Source organism: Sparus aurata, chromosome 17, assembly GCF_900880675.1.
Source record: "Sparus aurata chromosome 17, fSpaAur1.1, whole genome shotgun sequence".
Classification (NCBI taxonomy): domain Eukaryota; kingdom Metazoa; phylum Chordata; class Actinopteri; order Spariformes; family Sparidae; genus Sparus; species Sparus aurata.
In genome coordinates, this window is record NC_044203.1 from 28139833 (window position 1) to 28160114 (window position 20282).

General features: G+C 39.1%; 1 protein-coding gene and 1 long non-coding RNA gene across 5 annotated transcripts in view; one reads left to right on the forward strand and one right to left on the reverse strand.

Moving 5' to 3' along the window:
* The window catches only part of myom3 (myomesin 3), a 63717-nt gene that overhangs the window by 37861 nt on the left and 5574 nt on the right, over window positions 1–20282 (reverse strand). For 2 of the 4 annotated variants that reach the window (XR_003981299.1, XM_030394875.1), the window contains exons 3-7: window positions 16898–17002; window positions 11448–11601; window positions 8932–9089; window positions 7651–7743; window positions 7143–7231 (exon numbers count right to left, since the gene is read on the reverse strand). Coding sequence is in view for 3 of the 4 variants with exons in the window: in XM_030394875.1 (XP_030250735.1) it covers window positions 7143–7231; window positions 7651–7743; window positions 8932–9089; window positions 11448–11601; window positions 16898–17002 (599 nt within the window). In the remaining variant the exon portion in view is untranslated. Of the gene's footprint in view, window positions 1–5949; window positions 6033–7142; window positions 7232–7650; window positions 7744–8931; window positions 9090–11447; window positions 11602–16897; window positions 17003–20282 lie in introns of those variants that run through there. The other 2 variants (XM_030394876.1, XM_030394877.1) reach the window with 2 other exon arrangements.
* Window positions 6100–7313, forward strand: LOC115567937 (uncharacterized). Its single transcript, XR_003981300.1, has 2 exons — window positions 6100–6623; window positions 7066–7313. It is a non-coding gene; the product is annotated as an uncharacterized LOC115567937 (long non-coding RNA).

The following is a 20282-nucleotide window of genomic DNA, read 5'->3' on the forward strand; positions in this document are numbered from 1 at the left end:
AATGGAGACAGAAACACAGGAAGATATTGTTAAATATAGAAGTATAACATACAAAGACACATCATACAAATCAAACCTGGCAAGGCTACATTTACGCAAGTCACATCTAATATTCCCTTTAACCTATTTTTAACAACCTGAGAAAGCCTGTGAAATATACATGGCAAGGAGAAGCCTTGAAGTGCCTCATTAAAGCCCTGACCATCTAACTGATCCACAATGTAAGGGAACTTTACCACAAGGTAGGAACTTTCAAGAAAGAGTGGGTCATTCAAAAGGTGCCAAAAAAAAAATACAGAAAACACTGCTGTGAATGTTTCTGTCACTGTGCTGTAAGGCAATGATGTTCACTGTAGATGTTTGACTATTACTCACCACTACACCCACTGTCCTCGGTGTAATACATTATGCATGAGTGCCACTCTGAGATCTGTTTTTCTGATGATTTTAGCTTGGTGTTGATGCTTGTCCAAATATGAAATTTAAATAGAAACTGCCATTATAGGAAAAATAAGGGGATATAAGGGAAAACTGCACTGTGCATGGAAAAGAAAATGAGAAATTGGAATCCAAAACAGAAATCAGTCCCTTTACATATGATCTGACCAATGGCAAGATTGGAGGCAGTAGGAGGATATGGAAGCGAATTTGTACCATAATTCAAATTAAAATGCATTTACAGAAATGCTTTTTCATTTTAAGAATGTAGCTGCATTTTTTGACTCATAAATAAAATTAGTAATAAATCATCCAAATTGCATTTTCATTTTCTTCTTCAAGACTGCTCATTTTGTAACTTAATTCAAATGATAAAGAAAAGGACATTTAAGATTTAATATTCAAAAGATGGCCCAGCAAATAGGTACCAAAATTCAATTTGAAATGTCAATTTGAAAATTAAAATGCATTAGCAGAAATGCTTTTTCATTTCAAAGTCAGAGCTGCATTTTTTGACTCATAAATAAAATTAGTAATAAATCATCCAGATTGCATTTTCATTTTCTTCTTCAAGACTGCTTATTATGTAACTTAATTCAAATGATAAGGAAAAGGACATTTAAGATATAATTTTCAAAAGATGACCCAGCAAATAGGTACCAAAATTCAATTTGAAATGTCAAATTTGAAAATTAAAATGCATTAGCCGAAATGCTTTCTCATTTCAAAGTCAGAGCTGCATTTTTGACTCATAAATAAAATTAGTAATAAATCATCCAGATTGCATTTTCATTTTCTTCCTCAAAACTGCTCATTTTGTTACACAAAGACAAAGAAAACTGCTTTTTCGTTTTGAAGCCCTCCCCCCGCAAAAAAATGTCCAAAATTCAATTTGAATTCGCAATCCCAAGCGGCGCAGGAGAGTGACGTCAGCGGCCTCTCTTCTTCTACAGCCCCCAGTCTGACCGACCGTGCTACGCATCTACGTTAGGGGGCGGCGGGGTGCTTATTCGACACTGGAGTAAGATAAGGGACAAGAGGAGAGTGTGAAGGCAGTGTTGGTAGCATAGACTGTGGTACATGTTTTCAGAAACAGCGGGGAAATCACCACCATGTCCAGTTCTGTACAGCGGTCAAGCCAGCCATGGTTCGCGTTTGCTTGGTTAAATCAGCCGCACATTTGTTTTCCAGTGCGAAATTCTCTAACATTTACGGTGATCGTAATGAAGCCGCTCTGAAGAGCTGCTGGCAGTGACGGTGGGTCAGACTGCAGACTCACAGTCAGACTCATGAAACACACACGGTACTTTACAGTCAGTATTCCCGGTAATAAACTGAAGGTATCAGCTGGATCGTACGTCGACGTCGCCCCCATATTGGATGTGGCAGTTCAGCCCCGTGAACTAATACAAGTCAATGGATGAACTTTATAAAGCTTCTTCTACAAAGTGCTATAAGTTAATGTCTCTCTCTCTTCCACACCCACGCACCTGCAGCGGGTCACAAAATCACAGGCCGCTTTATAGCCTGGAGCCCCGCCTTTCCGAAACCCCGCTGTTCCGAACATAGACTTCAATTCATCGTAATGGCGGGGTTTCTCTTTTTTTCAAAGACCCCGCTATTCCGAAAAGTCTATTGGGGAAACCCCTCCATTCCGAAAACCCCCCACTCTGAACGGACACAATCAGAAAGGAAATGGAGGCTGCGCATTTATCCTTTTTTATTTTGTGGGTTCAAACGGATCATGTGGCTGATTAACCGCAAAACAAGCCTACTTCATATTAATGACATAACGCTCATTATGCTTCAGCTGGACAATGGCTGTGTTGAATTGAAATTATTTTATCATGCTAAATATCCGAAATTGTATGAAAATTGCTCCAATGCGTTATACCGATCTTCGTGCATATTCAGACACTGCCTGATATGGGTTCTGAGCAAAGGAATGTCTGTTTTCTCCCCCGGTCTGTTGTCAGCAGGAGCGGGGGCTGCAGGCTCGCGCCTGGGTGAAGTGGGCTCAAGCCAGAGTTCAGCCGAGAGAGAAAAAATGTGTATTACTTTTACTCTGTGGGAGATCTCCCACAACAGAGTGGATGAGAAACCAAGGGGGACAGATCTGCCCAGCAAACATCAGAACGCAGAGTGCTGCCTACTTTGTCTGTGACCTGGTTCAGCACCCTGGACAGCTGCCTGCGTAACTGGATGTGGGAATTTGATGCATTTGAAGCCACGACATTTGGTTTAGAAACGTCATATATAATAACATTGTTTCGAGTCGTAAACAGTTCTGTAAGTGGAAGAAATAAGAATCAATTAGGCTATTAGTGTTAGTCCTTCTTCATATAAAGTTGTGTTACAGTCGCACAGCTGGAGACCGCTAACAAAGTTAGACACAAGAGAGACAATGAATGAAATCCCGCGAAATGATGTGCGGTCAATATGACCGCTTATGGCTGAAATAGGTAAAACAAATCACATTTTCTTTTCCTTTTGTGTAATTTATATAAAAAACTATTCTCAATTAAAATACAGACACTTTTAGAAAATGGTTAGAAGTCTTTAATGTTTGCATTTTATTCACATCGCACATTGATAACTTAATTGTGATAATGTTCAAAGTTATTATTATTATTATTATTTCACATAAACACACACACAGCAAGTATAATGGTACTGTGCTAGGTATTCTTTTCGTGGTTCTTGGTGATTCCTATAGACTGATAAGTGTTGTGTTTACAAATGAGCAATACATCCAGATTTCTTGAGATTTGTATTGTCAATGGGAATTTAAATTTAAATGTCAGGCGATGTTTTCTTCATGGAAATTATTTTTCGGGCAAACAATTATAAGAGAGAGAGGGAGCGCGGACGGGGGATCCGTTGTGTGACAGTGGAGCGGAGGGTCAGCAGCTGGATTTTGCACGCACGGTCAGTATTATTAGTAGGTGTTTAAGGTTTATTACGTTTGCGAACATTATTACATTCAATGTAATAATGTAACAGCCTTTGCGTGCGCACAGTTTGCGTGTGTAGGCCCGTGGTCATGATATATGGCTATAAGAGATGGATACACAATCAATTTCATAGTTTTTATTGAATCAAAAATACATAGGTAGCCTATTGTCTTCTCCTCTGCTTTTTTTTTTTTCTTTTTCAAAGACAAACTGAGCAGCAGTGCTCAATCCACTCAATCCGCTCCAGCTCCACCCGCCCGGCGCTCCTCCGAGTGCGGACAGGACTGCCAGCTCTCCGGCGCCCCGGAGCGTGGCTTCCCCGTGCACACCCCCTCCTGATCTGACTTTGTCCGTGTTACAATAAACACTCCATGCATCCAGCTACAGCCTCCTGTCCGCTTCTGGGTCTCACCTTTGCTAAAGACACCTAACATTAACAGATCAAAACAGAGTAAACGGCAGCTATCCGACATCAGATCCACGCTCCTGCCTGCCCCAGCCAGCCCCCACACACCGGCCTGTCGCCTGCGCAGCCGCGCGGGAGGGGACAGGAGAGACCCCGGCGCTGCTGCAGAGGAGCCGTGGACTGCGATAACTCTGAGCAGCATGTGAATTACAATATAATCTATTTTTTCGCCTTTCCCCCGATGATCTGAATAAGTCACTAAATTTGTCGCTAGTCGCTTTTTCGAAATAATGTCGCTTAGAGGGTCTGAAAAGTCGCTAAGTCTAGCGAGACAGTCGCCATGTTGGCAACACTGAAGAAGAGAGGCCGCTGACGTCACTCTCCTGCGCCGCTTGGGATTGCGAATTCAAATTGAATTTTGGACCTTTTTTTGCGGGGGGAGGGCTTCAAAACGAAAAAGCAGTTTTCTTTGTCTTTGTTGTAACAAAATGAGCAGTTTTGAAGAAGAAAATGAAAATGCAATTTGGATGATTTATTACTAATATTATTTATGAGTCAAAAATGCAGCTCTGACTTTGAAATGAAAAAGCATTTCTGCTAATGCATTTTAATTTTCAAATTTTACATTTCAAATTGAATTTTGGTACCTATTTGCTGGGCCATCTTTTGAATATTAAATCTTAAATGTCCTTTTCTTTATCATTTGAATTAAGTTACAAAATGAGCAGTCTTGAAGAAGAAAATGAAAATGCGATTTGGATGATTTATTACTAATTTTATTTATGAGTCAAAAAATGCAGCTCTGACTTTGAAATGAAAAAGCATTTCTGCTAATGCATTTTAATTTTCAAATTTGACATTTCAAATTGAATTTTGGTACCTATTTGCTGGGCCATCTTTTGAATATTAAATCTTAAATGTCCTTTTCTTTATCATTTGAATTAAGTTAGAAAATGAGCAGTCTTGAAGAAGAAAATGAAAATGCAATTTGGATGATTTATTACTAATTTTATTTATGAGTCAAAAAATGCAGCTACATTCTTAAAATGAAAAAGCATTTCTGTAAATGCATTTTAATTTGAATTATGGTACAAATTCGCTTCCATAGGAGGATAGAGGTGTTGATGTTGTGATCAAATTTGGTCATGACAGTATCAGAAAATGTGGTATTAATAAATGTGTGTTCCCCTGCAAAGAAAGTAAAAATCTGAAATTCTTATTTTATGGTTAGACCTGTCATGAATTCTGAAGTGAGTGCCAACATTGATATTTAAAATTTCAAAAATCCGATTCCAATAAATCAGCTGATATTCACATTTCAACCATATGCACGAAAACATTTTGACTGAGATCCTTTAAATCTGACAGTGAGATTTAAGACCTGTGAGCAATGCAATGACATTTCAAAGATAAATAGACTTGTCAGTGCCCTCTAGGGGACAAACTATGTAATGCGGACACCATTTCTTAAATTAAAGGTACAGTTTACCCCCAAGTCAAAATTTTAAATTATTTTTCCCCTTTTGTCTGTAGTTCTATTTATACACCTAGATTGTTTTTGGTGTGAGTTGTTGAGTTTTGAAGATATCAGCAGTAGAGATGTCTGCCTTCTCTGGAGTAAAATGGAACTAGATGACACTTGGCTGTGTGGTGGTCACAGTGACAGAAAAAATACAGTTGAAATTCTCAAAAGAAATCATCATCCACAGGCTGAGAGCAGTTTCATGTAGGAACTCTTTAATCTCTACTGAAGTATACCATATCACAATAGAGGAGGAAGTGTGCATGGAGTTAATAATGGATGAGAGGCTAGCTAACTTGGCTTGCTAACTTTACAGCTCATACAGACATTCGTGTTCATGGCACACCCCTTGCTGTCATGAGCACCAGCCTTTTGTCCATGAGTAGATGCACACTTTCTTCAGTGTGGGCCTACAGTTTTCCCTAATAACTTATGTTTTATTGTAAAACTGTATTAGTTATTTTTTTAAGCAGTTAGCTTTTCAAGTAAGATTATGGCTTACTTAGCTAACCAATTCAACAGAATAAACTCTATTGACTCACACATACAGGCCTAACTACTTCAACTATCTCATGGGAACACCTTAAAAATATGAATTTATTTATTTATTTATTCATTTATTAACTTACCCCTTTTTTGTTCCAGTGGCATGTGACTGAAATGTAGCAAGCATAGAATCGTCCCTCATTTCAGAAAGTCATTCTTTACTGGCAAGTTGCTAAGCAACAGCTGTCAACCAAGCTAGGGGGCGGGACTTCAGTTATTAGGACGCGCGCGAGCTTTGCTAGTTCTGTTTCACTTAATGGCTAACTAAACCAAATTTAGCAAGCTAAGCATGGAATTTCAATTACTTATATTTGTTTTGATTAATTTCTTCTCCTGACACAAAGATGACACCCAGTAGTAAGGAAGTAAGACGACGAACATTTAGCCGGAGAGGAGTGGCAAAGGTGGGGAGAATCAGTCGAACGGATGCCCAGCAAGTTAACAACACTTTAGCGGCTAGCGGATGTTGGACCCGTCAGACAGGTGCTGCCCGTTAATCTTCCATGAGGAAAAGGATGCCCCCACCTGTGGTGATGTAACGTTAGGACGAAGACTGGTTGGAAATACTGTCAAGATATATGCTGGATATTCATGTCCCTACGGTTACACCTTAAGTTCATTTTCACTCAACAAGCGGGAGCCTCACTTTGACAAAAAGATGGCCTCCCTGCCAACAACCCAGAGCGACCATGTCATCACCAAGAGCACAAATGATGAGTGGTGGATATCCAGAGCAGATTCAACACAGTGACTTATGGTGAGTACTGACTGTCTCTCTCTCTCTCTCCTTTTGATTTTTGTCAACATTGCTGCTGTCCGTGGTGTTGTATTGTGAATGACATTAGGACTTGTAGTAGTGTATTCAGTATTCAGTCATTGAATTTTCGGTTAGAGCAGTGCCCTTGATCACCTGCCTGTTTTTTAGGATACTCCTTGACGTTTAACAGTCTCTAAGCTTTGCTGTAAAACGTGTTGGTCTGGTATATGTTTTTTTTTTTATGTTTTGCTGAGATTTCAATGACTTCACATCTAGTGTGAAGTTTTGTCCACAAGATTTGAAAAGCCTTCATGTAATTGCTCATTGGATTGGTTAAATTGCTTTTGTTCTAACATCTTAGATTTCCTTTACTGATATCCTATTGATTATCTCAGTGCCCCACTGCCAGTTTAGAGCCTGAGACTGAACTCTTGTATTTCAGTCATTGTATCCCATCTTTGTATCATCCATAATGGTTCCCAGAAAGGTGGAGCTGATATGAAACGGGAAACTACTCACAGTTCACCACAAGAGTTCCAAAAGTCATAGCTTCACCCAAGGGACTCTTGACTACCACTTTATACTCGCCAGCATCATCTGGAGAGCACCTGGGGATAAAGAATTTCATGTTTTTGTGAAGATCGTAATTTGAAGATTGGACGGAAATAAAAATGTACCCGTAGTTTTACAGATCTGTGCTTTTTATTGCACTTTTGTTGACCAGTAACATCCTTTACTCCGTTGTAATGGCTGTTGAATTAATCTCACATATGACATTAAGTTAATCTTCATTTTATCTTCATTCTTTTTAATTTAGGTAATGGAACAGATTTACAATACAGCACCAGATTGACAGCCATATTTAATCTCATACACCACAATTTCTCACCCACAAGTTTCTTAAATGTTTTATTTTATTCTCAAGTCATCAATGGCAAGGTCATGATATCCGGACATGCGTCATATTCATAGTTTTCTGCGTTATGAGATCTTCAGCCTTAATTAGCCATTAGAGCTTGTGACCTACCTTCTAATCTCCAGTGTGTTAAGACCAAATCTTTGTTGAAGACTGTAATTCCATGGTTGGTCAGAAATTCTCAGTGGCTGACCGTCCTTATACCTAAGGTAGGAAGTTAGAAATAGTATGTGTTAAAAGTTTTGGCTTCTTGAACATCAAAGCAAAAGTAAAAAACAGGTTTCACTTGGGTGGGTCATGACCCTGCTCACTGATTACTTATTCACGTCCTTTCATTAATCAGATGTTGGTTTGGCTGAATCTTCAGCAGTCAGAGGGGGTCTTTGATCTCTGATTCTGTTTTGTGTTGGGCACCTTAGAGGGGAGCCCTTTTGCAGCTCATTGGGCTCGATGGTTCCCTTGTGTGACGGTGAAACCCACATGCCTCAGGTTATCAGTATCTCAGCTCAGGTTTATGAACACTGAGCACACACACTCTCTTCCTCAGCTCGTCTCTCAGCAGCTCAAGTATCAAGGTCGACAGTTTAGTACATTGCCTGAATTAACACAGTTAATCTCATACTAATACAGAAGGTGATATTCAACTCAGGGCACAGAACTGTAGAGTCATGACTTGCTTTTTTTGCCAGCAACTCACAGGCTTTGATTCTATCTTTATATTCAACCATCTGCATGTACTGGTGTCTAACCTAACCTACCTCCTTGCCGCTCGCACTATACACTTCTAATGATCGCATGACAGATTCAGATTAGACTGTTGTTGGATGACTGATCAATTGACTAATTTCAGCTCGCATATAGGCTAAAATTAAGGCTGCATTAATTAGTTAATTATTTAAATGATTAATAACCATTAACAACTATTTTGATAATCAATTAATCCGTTTGAAGAATTGTTCACAACAAGGTCAAATTCACTGATTCCATTTTAAATATGAATATTTTCTGGTTTATTTTCTCCTTCTCATTTTAGGACGTCATCTTGGCTTTGGGAAATTCTGATCACATTTTTTTAACCATTTTCTGACATTTAATGCCAAGCAACGATGATTCATTGAGAAAATAATCAACAAATTAATCCTCAGTGAAAATATTTGTTACTTGCTGCCCTGAAAGTAAGATGTATCGGAAGTGAACATCATTTTAAATTTTGTGTAGTTGTTCCCTGCAATTTAGAACTTTGAGCCATTATCATTTTTCCTCTCTAATCCACTTCAGCCAGCCCAGAAACTATTAGATTTGGAAGTTTGTAATTTGTTAGAAACTTCTAGAAAAATAATGACTGTAGGCAAGTGGAGGCAAAAAGAATGGGGAGCAGACAAATGTTCTTACCATGTGACCTTTGGGGGTGGACAGCCCTGGACGGTACAGGAGAGTTTAACTGTCATGCCCTCCCAGACAGTATGAGCCCGCAGAGGGATGGAAAAGTCTGGGGCCTTCTGGCTCAGATGCTCCAGGTACTTCATGTGGGCAGATGCCTTCTTTTCTGCCTGGTGCAAGGCGAGACCCAGGGGAAACAAAGTTTTTTGAAATGATAAATAAACAGATTTTACAGATAAGATGAAAGGTCATGCACTGATAAATATATTCTGTATCAGTAAAGTGAGTAAACTTTGTTTATTCTCTTCAGCCCCACAAGTCATTAAAACAGTAAGAAAAAGAAAACAAACTGAGAAAACACAAACTTTAAACAGTCTGGATTATTGAATAGTGGTTAATCACTGGTAAAACAACACAGTAAACAAGAAGTGAAAAAATGCATGTATTCAGCTCCCAATTACTGAAAAACACAGATATTTTTTATCTCTGATATATCAAAGTTGGTTCAACCAGGTCACAAATGCAGCCTTGTTTTTATTTTAACATCCTCTCTACAGGAAAATGACCCGCACATGCTGTCCACATCACTTGCAATTAGGTTTAATGACAACAACGTTTTGGTACTTGGACCTTCATCAGGTTATCTAACAAGACAATGGGGGAGGCTGTCTTAAGTAGGGTTGTGGACCCTTGTGTTTTTGATGGGATTTTGAGGGATGTGCCTGGATGTACCTGGATGGGCCACGCGAGTCCACAACCCTACTTAAAAGCTTCCCCAATTGTCTTGTAAGATAACCCGATGAAGGTGTAAGTACCCAAACGTTATTGTCATTAAACTTAATTGCATGTGAAGTGGACAGTGTGCAGGAGTCTTTTTCCTGATTTGATTGGCCTTCAGTCTTCTCCTGTGCACCAATCTTAATGTGTGCAAAAGTTGGACTGTGTGAATCATCCTTTCTACAGCCAATCAAAAATTGCAGTCACTTCATATTCCTCTCAGTGCACATACATATTGCCATTCATATTATTTTCTAGTTTATCGAAGATATAGAATAACAGTAATATCAACACTTGTCTACAAATAAATGAAATTGGTTGAAATTGGAATTGTTAATAGTAGATCGTTTAAATAGTTGTATTTACCATATCATAAAATAAGTACCAGTTTGCTGACATATGGTAAACAAGCCACAATCAGAACAGAGGCTTATAAAATTTTAATTGTGTGGACATTCTGAGGATTTAGTGGATAAGGCATGACCTAACACCGTCAGAGTTCATGGTTCTCATTTTGAAAGTGCATGCACTAATATGCAAAGTACATGTATCTTATTTTACATAGGTGGTTCTTACTGAGACCTAAGACTTTTATTCAAATAAATGATCTCGTCTTCTGCTATGTAAGTTAAATTGTGTTGACAAAGCTAAATACAAGGCAGTCCTTTTATTGGTCAAGGTAATTAAACCCTAAAACTAAGTTGAAAAGTAAAACAAGGTGTGAAATCTTCTTTTGGTTACTATAAATAAAAATAAATTGACTGAAACTGGCTAAGATAAAAATATACAGGATATGTCTTTGGTCTTTGTCAATTGGGTTCAATTTATCAACATAACAACCATGAGGAGGCAACGATGCATACGTTTTTTGCGACTGGGATGTCATCATGACTGCAAGACATTTTTGTGTGTCGTCTTTATATTCCGTAAGTGCCTGCTGTTAGCCAAACAGCCAAATACTTCAGTCCAGCAGGCATTTAAAAAAAACAACTCTAATTAAGCAGAGAGGTTGTGTCCTGCTGAGCAGATAATGGAGAGTCATCAGTGTTTGACAGATATTACCAATATAATTGATGATGAAACAATGGCTGCATATTCTGTATATGCTGCTAACACATTTATGGGCTTAATGAATGAATAAATTAGTCACTTCTCTTTATTTACATTGCACTTTTTAAAGCAGAGCAATCTTTAAGGTGCATTGCAAATGCACAATAAAACAGGCAATATTGTCAAAGTAACAGACTTGAATCCTAGATAAATAAAATGTACCTTATGCCACAGCCTTAAACTGTAATTTGACAGTTTAAAAATGTCCTTGAATTCTTTTCAGTTTTGTTGCCATTCACCAGTTAAACATTCCAATGTCAGACGCCCTGAATCATAGTAAATTTTTTACAGAATGTATTGGCCAAAATGCACAAGAAGCCTAATTCTTCTTGTTTAAAATACTGTCGGCAAACCTATTAGAAAAGCTATAATTAAGATCTGTTTATATGATGGAATAAGGGCATTAGAATGTGGCAGAGGCCATCAACATTGGACTTTTAGAGTGAAAAACAACCCAAACAAATACCGAAATTAACAAAAAATAAACTAGAAAATAAACATTTTCAAACTGTAAAAGCTGAACTAAAATGAGTAAACCCTCTTTGGAATTGAAAATTAAATAATTACAACTAAAAACTATAGAAAAATACAATAACTCTGCTTTTGTTAGGTTATTCCTGAGACCAAATCTTGACCTTTACCTGTTTGCGAAGGGTCATTGTGTCAACACGTGTACGTAACACATGCTGATTCCTGATCACGTCTATCTCCACCTTCTCAAGCTCATTCCCAAACATGGTCCATTTGTCTCGGTGATACTCCTCATCAGCAGCCAGAGTGTCCTTCAGGATTTCCCTAGTGGTAACATAGTACATTTTTAACACACCCAGGACTGTTGTTTTTTCCTGATTTTTTTTTCGTTATTTTGCCAAGCAGAATGCAGGTGCAGAACACAGACAATCTCACAAAATGCAGTAACATTTGAATTACTTTTTCATAGATAACACGGTTTTGATATGCACATTTCAGCTGCACAACATGTTTTCAAAAGCAGATGGCAAGTAATTAGCTTTACTTGAAAAAATTTTGAGTAGGATGTCAAAACAATTCAGAGATCCATCAGAGGAGGGGACAATAGTACAGACAGCAATTCAGACAAAAGTATGAACACGAATTTTTGTAAAAACATGGATCGACCTGTGACAGAAACAAAACAGCAATTTTACATCGATTTTTTTTTTGCATGTAAACATTTATTTCTCTCCTAGTCCATTTGCAGAAAAATGCCACTTTCATGATGTTTGGCACTTTGTCGTGGAAAAGGGCTCAGTGATGATGTCTGTCATTTGCTGCTTCACTTATACCTACGTGTCATTTCACATGAGCACCGTTCTGACACACGCTCAAAGGTTTTGAGAAGTTCAGTGGAATATCAAGACTCACTGCCACTGTTATTCACATCACTATGAAGGGATGCTGTGCTGCTTGCTACTCTGAGATCTCTCAAATGATGATGTGCGCCTCTCCAGGACTCCCTCAGGTGTGGACAGTTTAAATTGTCACTGTGTTGCTGCCTATGTGATGTCCTTTCATCAAGTTGGTTGTCATGGAGATGGCAGGTGGTTGTGATGGTCTATTTCGCTCAGAAGAAACAAACTTTATCTGTCTTTGTCTGGTCAGCAAGGTGGTATGGTAACTAGAGCATGTGTCATCACTTTGCCCTGGGGTTCAAGGCTTGTTTTTGATTTATCTCCTCAGCTTTAGGGGTCATTAAAGAAGCGGTCACCTGCCACGACTTAACAATACAAAACTTTCTTTCTTGTTGATCTTGAATTTATCTTGACTAATCAGTGACAAGGGGTCATGCATTACAAGGTCACACACTTGAGACCACTTGGGGTGTCAGTTTCACAGTATCTGCTCAAATCATGTAAAAAAATAGTTAGGGAGGGATCCTACATAATTAAAAAGAATTTAATATTAATTCATCTCAGCTAGAAACGTGGCAGGCCCAGTGTTGGGAAGCCCTGGTTCTAAGGAAGTGCTGGCAGTGTATCCATAATTGTATCGCCTCCTATTGCGATACATTGCCATAATTTTGTTCCACCTCTATCTGCAAGTGAAAAATCCCCTGTGTGAAAATCCCCATCAGCTCTACAGCTCCTGAACCTGTGCTCTGAGCTTATTGTCAAGGCTGTCGCAAACCACAAGACTCTTTCAGATATCGTTGAATCCCTCTCATAGTCTATAATATACATGTGTATGGCAGGTTGTGGGGTGAATATATCCATATGTAACATGCAGTTCATCTGTATGTATGCCAGTATATGCACTAAAACATGCACGATCATGAATTTTGCCTGCCTTTATAAATGTGCTTTAATACTCCTGTCTCATCACCAGAGGGGAATGTATCCTGAACCGTCTTTTGATTGACAGTGCCCAGGGTTTAATTATTTGAACACATGCATCACGCACACACTGCCACAACAAACACAGGAGACAGAACCTTAAATATTCACAAACACTACTCCGAGCTTTGATGGCCACCAGAGCATGAATGGCCCTACAATTGCTTGCGATAATTCAGCGAAATGCACAAACGGCATGAATGAATATGCAAATAACTACGTTGATGCACAGATGCATAGGCTGACAAATGCGTACCCACTTGCACTCACACTCCCAGGCGCCCAGAAACATGGTTTTGACTTCTTCTGCCACAGGCTGGTTTAGTTGAGTTTGTGCCTGTCAGTGTTTTTAATCTCTCTGGGCTCAGGGATTTTAAGCCTTGAGGGAATGAACCACAGGAACACATCAAGTCAGTGGGTATGGGAGGGTTTATGGCTTCATTATTACTCCAAATGGATATTTTAATATTGCTCATTGGTGGGAAGAACAGCAAACCCCTCTTGCCAAGACAAACCAGGCATGTATGAGTCAGCTGCAAAATTTACATGTTACCCTTTGCTATGAGGAGGAGATAATAGAGAAACCATTCTGTGATTCAGATAGTAACGTTGCAACTGGAGCCACAGTTGCCAAAGAACCATCCCATTTCCATTTCCACACAAATCAAAGCAAATGTCATGCTCCCACGTCTTGCAACACTCAGACCTTCCAGAAATAGTGTGCCAGTCCTCGAGAGCTTTCAACTTCATCCTTCCTTCCTCCTTCCCTTATACCAGGAGGAGTCAGCCACCTCCAGCATTACAAGATTTCCTAAAATATCCATCTACGTCACTTTCACCTTACTACTGCTGAGGGGGGGGGGGGGGGGGGGGTCAGATCTGTCAAGAATTGAGGTTCGATTGGGAGAATTAGCACTTCAGAGAGGAATCGACCTCGCTAATTCAGGAGGTAGGGGGCTTTAACAGGTGGGAAAATGTGAAGGCGAGATAAGCTGAACACTTTGGCAGAAAGGATAGAAGAAACTCATAGATGTGCTGGAGCTCTGTGGTCGTGGCATGGGAGAGGGCACCTAATGAGATGCCAAGTTGGCAGGGCCAGATCACTGCAGCTGAGGCTCATTACTGTCAGATGTGTTTTGTCTTACAAAAGGGTGTGATTGCACCCTCAATGACTTCCCCCTCCTGTTCACTCTCCCTTCTTGGCAACTCAGTCCTGTAGTATTACCCATCTTCTCCTTGAATACCCATTGTGACCTCTGTCCATCCATTTATTCACTGTGGCCGGTCTGCTGCCAGCCAAAGTTTCCGTTTATGGCTTAAAGAAGAACATCTGTTTTATTTTTAGCATTGATGAAGAATTCTACATACTTAGACTGTCAATCCTTTTTGAAACAAGAGTGGCATCAATTTCTGGATGGACTGAAGATCAGCAAACAGGCTGCCACTAAGCCTCTAAAAGTAAAAGTGCAGTTGAGTCCCAACGCGGATACTATGTGACCCAGACACGGCGAGCTGCCCCTACAGTAGAAAAGGGATTCTGGTAAAGCAAATCTTCACACAAGAGGCAACAATCCCACTGCATCTTGTTCTTGGTGACCTAAACCTCTCTATTCTAGGACTTATTTTTAGATATACGACATCCTCTCCATGACAGCTGAGCAGTAATCCTGTCCCAGCAACACAATCATCAGACACCTAAAACCCTGAAAGATGGCTCACACATGTCATCAACAAAATCCTACCACATTCTGATTCATTAATATACCTCACTATCACTATACAATTTGGTGATTAATTTCTATGAAAGACTAAATAATTGAATAAACTCCCGTTTTCTCCTGTGTTGTTGTAATTTGCAACTCTGAGGAAAATGGAAATGAATTTATTATTTATATTTCATATCATATAACAAAATTAACTAGAGCCCCTGGTGATTACCAACAGTCCAGGACCAAATATATTCTGTTTATTGTAAATAGACTAGAGCTGGGCGTTTGAAGGGCTTACTGTTGGTACTTTCACAAAATAATAACACAATTAGCTAATGATAAGAGATGATGAATAAATAACAAATAATCATCAGTAATGTGGATATAATGACTAAGTGCCCAAGTCTGGTATTAGAACATGTGATGTCATTTTCAGAAGTAATCAGACGAACAGTCTGAAAATGACATCACTGTAATGCAGCCTTTCAAAAATAAGAAAAAACAACACTAATGCCATGTAACAATATACAAAAGACAATATAGTTTCATATTGTAAATAGAAAACAATATAGATTTTGAGGAATTACATAAAAATCAGTTAATTATCAAAACAGGTGATTTACTGAGTAATCCTTTCAGCTGTACTTTCTTCCAATAGGATGTGAAGCTCCATCTTCTTCTCTTTCAGTACAGAAATAAAAAACTAAAAGTTCCACTGTATGACTCAATTGAATGGTTATTGCTTATTGGCTTCAAGACATCCTTGCAATGATGGGAGATGGTCCCAGCTGGCCTTTAACAGACAGATGAGTGAAGAAAGAGCCCTGATTTCTGTTGTTTATTCAGTCTCTGTTGGCATAAAAGCTCTTATGGTTTCAATAGCTTGTAGGGCAAAGCACCAGTGAAACTTGACCCACTCCACATTCTCAAGTAAAGTGGAGAGAGAGACAGAGAGAGACAGAGAGAGACAGAGAGAGAGAGAGAGAGAGAGACAGAGAGAGAAAGAGAGAGAGAGAGGATGTGGCGTTGACTACTGATGGAGAGGCAGAGTTTTACAACAAGCACAGATCATTCAGGAAGGAAGTCCTCTGGAGAAAAGTGGAGGCTTGCTTCCAGTCTTTGATTCGGTATGCAACGAAGAGACTCATCCACAGTGACTGCCATTTTGTACCTACAAAAGACTCCAATCCAAAATAAGAAGCAAACATAATGTGCGCAAGCTGAGAGCTGCAGATGGACAAGATTAAAATTTTCCCCATGGTGGTCAATGATTTGTCATTGTGAGGCTTGGCTGTTAGAAGTAGGGCTGCAATTTATAATGATTTTGTGATTATTAATGAATATGCAGACTATTTTCTTGATCATTCAATTTTTTTGGTGTCCATAAAAATTTGGGGGGCAAAATATGGTGTGCCAAATTTAGTGGTTTGCTCTTTCAGTGAGCCAGATATGTAATCAGTACTGCCAATATCTTGCACTATTCTTGTTAAGAGTGAGTCATATAACAGTACTGTGACACAAAGTACATTTGTTGACCGAGAGTTTGCTATATCACCAGGGCTTCACAATTAATGAAAGTGTGATAGAATTCACAATATGGCCAAGTGCAATATCCAAATCACAGAAGCAGCAATTTTCTGATTAAAGGTGTAGTATGTAAGAATTTGCCAACTTCTGAAATTCATACTCCAAGCAAAAGGGGGCAGCATAGTAGCATTGTAGCTGCTGTTAGTTAATTAAGACATGTTAGCCATGCATCTAGTGGTCCTAGTGTGGAACAGTCCGGAGTGTAAGCACAGGTGCTTTGGACCAGGGGGAACCAGCAGGAAATGCTGGTAATGGGCAGAAGCACGGGAGCTGGCAATGTTGCAAATAAATGCATTCATTTGAGGAGACATGGGACTCTTCAGAATTTCTCAACTGATTTACCAGGAAAGTATCTTTATCTGTATATTAAGGCATATTGATATTGTAATATAAAATGACTTGTATATGATCAACATAAACATCTGGCTAGATCTGATATCTCACCATGTCCTGTGGCGTGGGATGTTGTCCATGTTCAGGATCTCCTTTACAGACATCAGGTCACCAGGGATGATGGGATAGAAGTCAGAGTATGAGGCTTCTTCATCGCTGTTGTATTCAGAGAACGTTGGAAAAAAACAACAGCCTGATTAAAACTAGATATCTTGCATATCATCAAATGACACAGGTGAAAGATTACAAAATAGATATTTTCCCTTGTCATCCTTCACAGTTATTTATTCTGTTGATGGAAGGATTAAGTGTTCGTATTAGCATGCCTATTCATTTTGTCATGGTTTATGGCACATTATCCATTCTCAAGTTCCACAGATCATTATTCTCCTCTGCCACTAGAAAGCAGCAGTGGCTCTCCTATGCTCTGTCTGAACGGCAGAGGTGGCCATACGTCAGAGTGAGCTCTGCTAATATAGGCAAACAGTGTATACATTTATTCAAGCACTCCAGGGATTCAGTTAAAACTGGCAACTCTTATCTTATCTCCAGATTAAAAATGGCTTTAATGGATAGTTTGTGTGTCCTCCTCTTCTTGTTAAGATCTTGCAAGGTAAACAATGACAATCCACAATCAAACAACATAAACGCAGAAGTGAGAATCTGTGAAAGACAAACCCTCTTTGAAACACAATGTCAGTATTGTTTGTCGCACTAATACCCCCTGTCAATCAGTGCAGCTCAGGATAGTTTCATTGTGTAGCACAGCAGATTTGTTACTGATCAGTATAAACACACATTACAGTGTTTTTTTTTAAAAACGTATGACGATGGAATTTGCAGATTCAGCTTGTATTAGAATAAAAACAAATTTTCTTTGTAAATATATTGTAATGTATTTTATATCTTTCCCTGACAAACAAGATATGAGAATTGAGAACAACATAACAGCTTGCGAAACAGCTTCTTCTTGTGCATATTTACAATATTGGAATTGGACTTCAGAGGATCAAGATTGTAGTGGGAGGTTGTGGATGATACTATGCTTTCCTTAAATTCGCAGTCATTACATACTTCTGTACTTTGCTTTTAATGTAATTACAGGTCTAATGAAAGCCGCTGCCCATTCCATCCCCGCCTCAGAAGTCTCAACAGTCAACTTGACTAGTGAGTGATTGTTGAGTAGTTGCACATGCGTAGTGAGGGTTTAGCTGACACTTGATGTACAATCTCCTTTCGTTTCCTGCTCCCAAAAAAACAATCCCGGAAGCATTCGAATACTGTCTTGGATGTCGATTACCATGGCAACAGTAAAAGTTTTGAACCAATTACGGGCTCTAGAGAGGACCTATGGTGTTTTTAGTGAAGTTGAGATGGGAAGTGTTTGCTGGATATTTAAAAGACCAATGTGGCATCTAATGGTGGAATTGCAGATTGCAACCAACTGAATACATCTCATTTCGCCAAGCTTGTAGGAGAAACTACGAAAAAAATTCAACCAAAAATGCAAAGGGCTTTCTCTAGAACCAGTGTTCCGTTTGTCTGTTCATGGTTACTGTGAAAACATTGCAGTGCAACATGGTGAACTCTGGGAAGAAGGACCTGCTCCCTCTGTAGATATAAAAGGCTCATGCTAAAGTAACGAAAACACAATGATTCTAAGTGATTTTACACTATTGAAAACAGATACAACTATCAAAATTGTATTCCATTTCTGTGGACAGGTCCCCAGCAAACCTACAGACCTTTAAGTCACTCTCAATGTACTAAAAACAGTTAACAGATATGATGGTAGTGCAGTCAGAGCTGGTCAGTGTTTTGCATTAAACTGCCTCGGGGAAACTGTGGGCTTCTCTCAGGGACACATGGTGCAATGTTTTTAACACTCTTGACTGAACTGTAACCCACTGTTTTTTGGCTGATTTTTCTACTATGTGCCTCCCGTATGGGGTGCAAAGCCTAATCTAGCTACATAATCAGGGCAGTGTGTGACCTGTTATCTCTCATGTGCGAGAAATGTTATGACCATCATTTGCTTCTTCTGCTCTGCATGTTTCCCCTTTTACTCACTGGTATGCAAACACACATGCTATTGTCTATAGGGAGCTTACATAATCAAGAGGAACATGGTGCTGCTGATGTGAGCACAGTGTGGTGTTTATGAGCCAAAGGCTTTTGGAGATGGGCCAGTGGGTTGGTCATGGCACAATGGCAATTTTAATTGTTCATCATCATGGCATGCAGTCATCTGCAATGTTGTTTTGAATCCGCTTCCGTGTCAACTGGTTGGTAGACCTGCTTGTGTTCCAGTTGATGAACTTAGATACAAACTGAACATGATAAACCAGACATAGAGAGCAGTTACTGGACACGTACAGTATACAGTGAAGTGATCCTAAATTAGAAGCACTGCCAGTTGCTGCTCTTTCTGTGTTGGCACTTGAAGTAATCTTTTCATCATGGGTTCACAGTCATGCACTCACACAGACAATAGGCACAAATATGTAAGCCAACACTAAAGCATGAGATCTCAATTTAAAGCACCAACAATAACCTGGGCTGACCTTTTCTATGTGCACCCCCATAAACAGGAGAGGGGCATTTGTTCTTAGCAACAAGGTCACTTGAGGCAATGGTGCTGAAAGGCATTTCTGTAACAAGAGAAGCGTTAATTTTACTCTACTTTTATCCACAGATGACTGTCGCTCTTTTAACAAGAGTAATTACAAACACAGTAGGAGGATATCATATGTTTGAACACTTTGCTTGTTTTTCATGTGTTTTTAGATTAGTGCTGTGAATTAATGGAAATATTATGAGATTGCTATATGGCCAAGAGGAATATCAAAATCACAGTAGCTGCTCTTTTTTGATAAATGTTAAATATGTGACCAAACAGCATTTTAATTGAGTACTCTAAAGCTGCAGGGATGCCCTGGCCTACAGATCTTGTTCTCCAGATATAAGAATAAATGTTTTTGGTACAGACCCCAAAAAATGTCACATCACCATGATTTTAGTAGTTTTTTGGTGAAAATAGAGATTGTGATGTAAATATGATCATTCCCACTAATCACGAATCATATCGCAATCACAGTATATGTCAAGATAATTTATCATGGGTTGCAATTTTTTATTTTTTTATTTCACTCATGATTCATTTTAACTTAAAACGTTTTGACTCAATGTTTTGACTTTTGTAACTGTACAATGTGCTCTGTTCACTCAGCGTAACCAGATGTGAGTTTTTATGCACATACCGTACCATTTCACATCCTATTTTTTGCAGCCGATATTGTGTAGGTTCAGCATGACTGTTTAGATAAATTGTTTCATGTAAGCATAGAGGAAGCCTGACAGGGGTCATACTTAGAAAACCAAACTTCCAGTACAGAAAACTGACTACACCATGTAATGTAGTTATGTTCTTGGCTCA